The sequence below is a fragment of the Camelina sativa genome, chromosome 5 (assembly GCF_000633955.1).
Source record: "Camelina sativa cultivar DH55 chromosome 5, Cs, whole genome shotgun sequence".
NCBI lineage: Eukaryota > Viridiplantae > Streptophyta > Magnoliopsida > Brassicales > Brassicaceae > Camelina > Camelina sativa.
Window position 1 is genome coordinate 7,950,290 of NC_025689.1, and position 8,267 is coordinate 7,958,556.

Below are 8,267 nucleotides of genomic sequence, written 5' to 3' on the forward strand. Positions count from 1 at the left end.
GACTGGTAAAAAAAAAAATACATTTTCTTTCAATTTTTGGTAGTTGCCTGCCTCCTTCATATTAATTTTAATAAAACTTTCCTTGATTTTTTTTTTTAATTCCTTGAATTTCTTTTTAAAATATATATATATATATATATATTAAATATTAAAAAGCGAAATTGTCTCTTTCTTTGTACCAGGTTCCATGTCAGTATCATCATAACCTGTGCTAAAATAAAATAACAACAATATATATATAGTCATGCAATTTTGCTTTCTCTAAAATTTCTAAACTCAATTCCTCTCATACTATTTTTCCACATTTGTGTTTCTAATTGAATCGTTTGTTCTTTTTTTTTATTTATTTTGGGAGCTCGCTCTTGGACCAATCTTTTGACCTTTTTCGAAGTTGGTGTTTCCGTGGATCAAAGTCTCCTCTTTTACCTTTCTCTTCGAACTTAGTTTCTCAAGAGAGAGAGAGAGAGAGTGATAAAGGCGGTTCCTTTTTAAAGATTAATCATTCGCGAGCTTCGTTGGTATGTTCTCCGAAAGCACATTTGAAGATTAGTTTGCTGTTCTCTCTGAAAGTGACGAAAGCAACAAAACAAAAGTAAAATAAGGAGCTTTCGGTACTCTTTCTCCAACCCTTTTTGCCTATTTCTGTTTCTGATGAAATCTGTAAGTTAAAAAAAGCTTAGGCCTTTGGTTTGAATCGTTTGTACATTTCAAAGAAAGAGCTAATTTTAGCCATCCTCGATTTTGAGATTGTAAGTGAAAGAAGGGAAAAGGGAAGAAATGGGTTGTGCTGCTTCAAGCATTGATAATGAAGAAAAAGTTTTAGTGTGTAGGCAGAGGAAGAGGCTAATGAAGAAGTTATTGGGGTTCAGGGGAGAATTTGCTGATGCACAGTTGGCTTATCTTAGAGCTTTGAGGAACACTGGAGTTACTCTTAGGCAATTCACTGAGTCTGAGACCTTGGAGCTTGAAAACACTAGTTATGGTTTATGTTTTCCTTTGCCTCCTTCGCCCCCTCCTACATTGCCTCCTTCACCCCCACCACCTCCTCCATTTAGCCCGGATTTGAGAAATCCTGATACTGTTCATGAATTGGTTGATGAGGAGGAAGAGGGTGCTGCAGATATCGATGGTGGTACTGGTAATGATGGAAGTGGTGCAACTCCTCCGCCCCCATTGCCGAATTCTTGGAACATTTGGAACCCTTTTGACTCTTTGGAGCTGGATAGTCATCCAAATGGTGACAATGTAGTTACTACACAAACTGTGCTGAAGAAAAAGCAACAAGTTCAGCAAGCTGAAGAGGAGAATTGGGCGGAGACGAAGTCTCAGTTTGAGGAAGAAGATGAGCAACAAGAAGCAGGAGGTGATTGCCTTGAGTTAAGTGTTCATCAGATAGAGGCTATCGGTGGCTGTGACACGAAGAAGCCACGGCGTTTAAAGTTTAAGTTGGGAGAAGTTATGGATGATAACTCATCCATGACAAGCTGCTCTGGTAAAAGTCTGCAGAACACTCGTGTGACTGATTGTAGGATCAGGATGACCTTAGAAGGGATCATCAGAGAGTTGGATGATTATTTTCTAAAAGCGTCAGGTTGCGAGAAAGAGATAGCTGTGATAATAGACATCAACAGTAGGGATACTGTTGATCCTTTCAGATACCAGGAAACAAGAAGTAAGTGACTGACCTAAATTTTTAATCTTTTAGGGTGTTGGACCAACCACAGATTCTGATTTGTGTTGTTAAGCATGAATAATTTGTTGTACATGTTATAATACTTATGTGGCTCGCAGGGAAGAACAGCAGCTCTGCAAAGGTATTCAGTGCACTGTCATGGAGCTGGTCTTCAAAGTCTCTTCAGTTGGGAAAAGATACTACAATAAGTGGTGCTGTTGAACCCTGTAGGCCTGGAGCTCACTGCAGCACACTTGAGAAGCTATACAAAGCTGAGAAGAAACTTTACCAGCTAGTCAGAGTAAGAGCTAGCTGATCCAACTCTTTTCGGTGTTAGATTGTCAGATTAAACCATGAAATGCTAAGTTTTATTTTCTGATCAGAACAAAGAAATTGCCAAAGTAGAGCATGAGAGGAAGTCTGCAATCCTGCAAAAGCAAGATGCGGAAACCTATGATTTGAACAAAATGGAGAAGGCACGCTTGTCTTTGGAGAATTTGGAAACCGAGATACAGCGTCTAGAAGATTCCATAACTACAACACGCTCCTGTATGCTTAACTTGATCAATGATGAGCTGTATCCACAGCTAGTTACTTTAACTTCTGGGTAAACTCCACAACCACTCTTTTGCTGGCCATCTTATTGGAAAGCATTCCTTTTATGCGATTTACATATACTGCTTCTCAAGATTGATTTGGTCTTAAAATGCACAGGTTAGCACATATGTGGAAAACAATGCTCAAGTGCCATCAAGTCCAAATTCATATATCCCAGCAACTGAACCATCTTCCAGATTACCCTAGTATAGATCTCAGTTCGGAATACAAACGACAGGCGGTTAATCAACTAGAGACCGAGGTTACTTGCTGGTACAACAGCTTTTGCAAGTTAGTAAATTCTCAGCGGGAATACGTGAAAACACTCTGTACGTGGATCCAACTTACTGATCGCCTCTCCAATGAAGAAAACCAAAGAAGCAGCTTGCCTGTTGCTGCTCGTAAGCTGTGCAAAGAATGGCAGCTTGTATTTGAAAAGCTCCCTGATAAGGTTCTCTGATCACTTGCAACTTAAATATTTTTTTCTAGATCTTGGCTCTATGAAAGCCGTATTTAATATAAAGCAAATGCAACTGTTTTGGGTGGCGCAGGTGGCTTCAGAAGCCATTAAAAGCTTTCTGATGTCAATTAAAGCTGTTATTCATCAACAAGCTGAAGAATACAACCTGCGGAGGAAATGTAATAAACTTGAAAGGAGGTTGGAGAAAGAGCAAATTTCACTGGCTGAAATCGAAAGAAGGCTCGAGGGAATTTCAGCAATGGAAGAGGAGGAATTAAGCTCAACGAGTTTGGGTGCTAAGCATCCGTTGTCAATCAAACAAGCCAAGATTGAAACCTTGAGGAAACGAGTGGACATTGAGAAAGCTAAGTACTTAAACTCAGTCGAGGTTAGTAAGAGAATGACACTGGACAACCTCAAGTCAAGCCTTCCCAATGTGTTTCAGGTGTTGACTGCTCTTGCTAATGTCTTTGCCAATGGGTTTGAATCCGTTCATGGCCAAACCAGTACAGATGTTTCCAACACATCCCAAGATTTCGATGAATCTCAACCCTCATAAAGGGCCTCATTCCCTTCTTGAGGTTTCAGGAGCTTGCTTCTCGATGTTTGTTTCTTTCTAGTGCTACAGTGATGAGGTTTTTGTATATGACAGACTGTAGAGAAACTCATGTTTACAACTTTGTCCAGCTCCAAAATTGCATGACAAGTCCTTAATTATAAACACTCTCTAGTCTCTATCATCAAATCTGAAACGGGTATTATTGGTTTCCGAGTATTCAAGAATCCCATTTACGAGTCAGAAGGATACTCAAGTAACTACTCTATTTAGTAGGAAGTACACAACAATATTTACTCTATTTGGCAGGAAATGCACAACAATCTTTGATTTTCTTTAGTTTAGTTTATGAAAATGGAACTTAAGGAATCCAAAATTCTTAATTTCGGTCAAGGTAAGAAAATGTTTCTGTAGGAAGGACGATGATACCTAGCTTAACTTGAACTTATCTACATCTCGACATTGTCCCAGTCAAATGTATTTCCTTCGAAATTGTAATCTGGTTGTTGCATTCGGTTCCTTGCCAATCTGCTCATCACTGCAAGCCCTGAAAATATAGACAGTAGCAAGCAAGGGTTCAATATAAGAGCACGAATGGACTTTAATGTTTCGGTGTGATGATTAAGATTTTGCATATAGAATCATATTTTCAGGTAAGCATTCGTCGAGAGATTTATATGATATATTTATTTACCTTCAACCATTCTATAGAGTGATGACAACCATCCCTCTCTAGAGATATTATGTTCCTCAAGAGACTCTGCAATCTCTTTGTCGTGTTTCCCCTCGAGAACACTGCGCAGAGTCACAACCGCATCGTTTGTTCTCTTCAAAATGCTGCTATCATCTTCAATTTCAAGGCTTTGAAGATCGTTGTGCGACGAAGTAAGACTCGCAGCCAGAGCAAACTGAGCGGCTGCAGCCCAGCGAGAAGAAGCTAACCACTTCCTCTGGCCTTGTAAGTGTAGTGAGTCATCTCTGGCACGCTTGTTGTCGAGTACTAAACNGTCCCAGTCAAATGTATTTCCTTCGAAATTGTAATCTGGTTGTTGCATTCGGTTCCTTGCCAATCTGCTCATCACTGCAAGCCCTGAAAATATAGACAGTAGCAAGCAAGGGTTCAATATAAGAGCACGAATGGACTTTAATGTTTCGGTGTGATGATTAAGATTTTGCATATAGAATCATATTTTCAGGTAAGCATTCGTCGAGAGATTTATATGATATATTTATTTACCTTCAACCATTCTATAGAGTGATGACAACCATCCCTCTCTAGAGATATTATGTTCCTCAAGAGACTCTGCAATCTCTTTGTCGTGTTTCCCCTCGAGAACACTGCGCAGAGTCACAACCGCATCGTTTGTTCTCTTCAAAATGCTGCTATCATCTTCAATTTCAAGGCTTTGAAGATCGTTGTGCGACGAAGTAAGACTCGCAGCCAGAGCAAACTGAGCGGCTGCAGCCCAGCGAGAAGAAGCTAACCACTTCCTCTGGCCTTGTACGTGTTGTGAGTCATCTCTGGCACGCTTGTTGTCGAGAACTAAATTACGCAAGTACTCAGCATTCGCAGCTCCAGTGCTTTGAACCATCTTCGAGAAAGAGCTTCCTTCATTTGAAAGAAGGTTCTCCGGTGAACTAAATTCTTGAACCTGAGTTGACAAATTGGAATAGAACAGGTTAACTGAGAAACAAGTAGAGTGTGAGATTGAAAGAGTGAGTGTTTGAAAATCAAGTTCATACTCTTCCGGAATCAAGCNTTTAATGTTTCGGTGTGATGATTAAGATTTTGCATATAGAATCATATTTTCAGGTAAGCATTCGTCGAGAGATTTATATGATATATTTATTTACCTTCAACCATTCTATAGAGTGATGACAACCATCCCTCTCTAGAGATATTATGTTCCTCAAGAGACTCTGCAATCTCTTTGTCGTGTTTCCCCTCGAGAACACTGCGCAGAGTCACAACCGCATCGTTTGTTCTCTTCAAAATGCTGCTATCATCTTCAATTTCAAGGCTTTGAAGATCGTTGTGCGACGAAGTAAGACTCGCAGCCAGAGCAAACTGAGCGGCTGCAGCCCAGCGAGAAGAAGCTAACCACTTCCTCTGGCCTTGTAAGTGTAGTGAGTCATCTCTGGCACGCTTGTTGTCGAGTACTAAACTACGCAAGTACTCAGCATTCGCAGCTCCAGTGCTTTGAACCATCTTCGAGAAAGAGCTTCCTTCATTTGAAAGAAGGTTCTCCGGTGAACTAAATTCTTGAACCTGAGTTGACAAATTGGAATAGAACAGGTTAACTGAGAAACAAGTAGAGTGTGAGATTGAAAGAGTGAGTGTTTGAAAATCAAGTTCATACTCTTCCGGAATCAAGCACGAGAATTTTGTCACAGTCAATGATGGTATTGAGACGGTGAGCGATGATGAGCATCGTGCATGACTTGAATTCTTCTCGGATAGTCTTCTGAATGAGGGCATCAGTTCTAACATCAACAGCAGCAGTTGCTTCATCAAGGACGAGTATCTTAGATCTCCGCAACAGCGCACGTGAAAGACTCAACAACTGTCTCTGTCCCACACTGAAATTCTCTCCTGCCTCGGAAACCTGAAGTGGAACGCAACAACAAAGACTCAAAATCAGTTATTACCATTTAAAAAGAGTACTCCATATTAATACAGGTAGCCATTAAATCTCAAGATACAAATGGTAGCTGAGTACCTCAGCATCAAGACCAAGAGGATTTCTGCGGATGGTATCCTTCAAGTGTGCCCTCTCCAGAGACTCCCAAAGATCAGCATCATTGTGTTCACCAAATGGATCGAGATTGAATCTCACAGTTCCTGAGAAAAGAACTGGTGACTGTGGAATGATTCCGAGCACTTTACGTAGGTCCATCAGTCCAAACTTCCCAATGTCACACTCATCGATTAAGATCCTTCCTTTTTCCACCTCCACAATTCTAAATAACGCATTCAACAGGCTTGACTTCCCAGCACCAGTCCTTCCAACAATCCCCACTTTGTCTGTTGGATGAATGAAGAAAGAAACACCATGAAGCACAGGGGGTAACTGAGGGCGGTAACGGAGAACAACATCCTCAAATTTTATGGATCCAGATGATGGCCATCCAGGAGGTGGACGGTTGTTCTCAATGACAGGTGGAGCCTCTGGCGGTATCTCTATATAGTTGCCAACACGCTCAACCGCGTTTAGACTATTCTCAGCCAAACTCGCAAGTCTCAAAACACCTGTTAACAAGCTAGTAATATTTAAGGCATAACTGAGAAGCAAACCCATTGTAGATGCAAATTCCTGTTGGTTCTCCGCTCGTCCATTCTGCATGACAGCAAACGATGCTGTCAGCCAAATCATAAGACCACCAAGAGTTTCTAAACGGATTCCGAGCCACCGGTTGGCACCCATGTTGACAAGAGTGAATCTGATGTTATTATCCATTGATCTTCCGTTGATTTCAGCCATCCGATCATATGCTTTGTAAGCACGGATAGTTGATAAGCCATTCAATGCCTCTCCAAATTGTGCATAAACGGGCGATCTTGAAATTGAATCCATACGCTTAACCTCACGGGCAGTGTTCTACAATAAGAAAAATGGTTAACACACAACACATGTGCAGGACTTTTGCTGTCAGATGAGTGTAGACAAGTTAAGGACCAAACGAACTCGAAGACATGACAAATAGGGGCTAAACAGAAATGTGTAACATCAATCATCTGTATACTAGATCTAAATTATTTAAATGCCACGGTTAGAAGGTATATTACCTGGTAATAAAGATACGCTCCATAAAACAAGACCAGGAGGGGCATGATGGCCCATAAGGACAGAGTGCTTACAATGCCAATCAAGACAACAGTTGAAATAAGCTGTGAGACTTGACCCATAAACATGTTTACAAAGACGGCCACAGTTCGATCAATATCACCCAGATCTTTTGCGAATCGATTTATTATCCGTCCTAGTGGATTGGTATGAAAGAAGGACATAGGGGCCCTTAGTATGGAATGAAGCATATTGTCGTGTAACTTCTTAGCTGCATAAAGACTGGACATAATCAACGAATATGAATTGGTCAATGTCACCAAAACCTGAAAGCAAGAAGAAGGAGTCTCAGCAAAAATATCCCTAACTTTAACCTTTTCTACCTTCGCCACTATATATGTTATGTTGTTATCTCATAACTCATCCATCAGGCAAATATATTCATACCTGTCCAAACGAGAGAAGTGCATATATGAGATTGTAGAAAAGGGGTCCATGACTCTTTGGAGTTCCTGCATCAGTCCACTCGCTCAACCACGTGCTGCTGCTAACCCGAAAGACTTCTGTCAAGACGTAGCATGAAAGGAGAATCATCACTACCCATGCCCCTCCAAGTGCATCCTGGTACCTGAAAACATTGGTAAGAGACTGGAAAAGTCATTTTGGTATTCCGCAGTTTCAGCCAAAAAAACATATGGAATATGCTTTGTTCGTTGTAAAACACATCAAGTAAATGGACCTGTTGGACCAAGAAGAAATACCTACAGATATTTCGACTTTAGGGGAAGTTGCAAACAGATATTAAGAGTGCAAAAGCCAAATGTTCAAGTTACCTCTTCAGGACTCTCCAACTCACAACTCCGGTTTCACGTTCTTCTTGCTTGATGAGGACAGATTTTCCTCCTTTTTTATTTCCTTCCTTGGATTTCTTATCGTCACTTCCATTCATCTGAAGACCATTTGTGTCCCCATTCGCAACTGGTTGTACTGCCGTTTGATCGGCCACAGCTTCTCCATTTTCTTCTGAATATTCTTCCACCTTCCCAGCATTTTCCATTAACCTCTGGAACAAAGGGCCATTATTGGATAGCTCTTCATATGTTCCTTCCTCTTTCACTGTGCCTTCATGGACAAGTACAATTCTATCCACTTGCGATAGGAAGTGGAGCTGGTTTGTAACAAGAACTCTTGTTTTCT

At 40.8% G+C, this 8,267-nt stretch overlaps 2 protein-coding genes across 2 annotated transcripts in view; one reads left to right on the top strand and one right to left on the bottom strand.

Annotated features, from left to right (window-relative positions):
- LOC104786091 lies at positions 309-3,546 on the top strand. The gene is made up of 5 exons (XM_010511423.2): positions 309-1,672; positions 1,792-1,973; positions 2,056-2,279; positions 2,387-2,720; positions 2,821-3,546. The coding sequence occupies exons 1-5, from the start codon at positions 778-780 to the stop codon at positions 3,286-3,288; spliced, it is 2,103 nt and encodes a 700-aa protein (XP_010509725.1). The 5' UTR covers positions 309-777; the 3' UTR covers positions 3,289-3,546.
- LOC104786090 (ABC transporter C family member 2-like) overlaps positions 3,601-8,267 on the bottom strand; it is a 12,588-nt gene continuing 7,921 nt past the window's right edge. The window contains exons 21-27 of the mRNA XM_010511422.2: positions 7,904-8,131; positions 7,518-7,698; positions 7,073-7,396; positions 6,006-6,884; positions 5,646-5,891; positions 4,523-4,937; positions 3,601-3,832 (exon numbers count right to left, since the gene is read on the bottom strand). Of these exons, the coding sequence (XP_010509724.1) occupies positions 3,735-3,832; positions 4,523-4,937; positions 5,646-5,891; positions 6,006-6,884; positions 7,073-7,396; positions 7,518-7,698; positions 7,904-8,131 (2,371 nt within the window). The 3' untranslated portion in view covers positions 3,601-3,734. The remainder of the gene's footprint in view (positions 3,833-4,522; positions 4,938-5,645; positions 5,892-6,005; positions 6,885-7,072; positions 7,397-7,517; positions 7,699-7,903; positions 8,132-8,267) is intronic.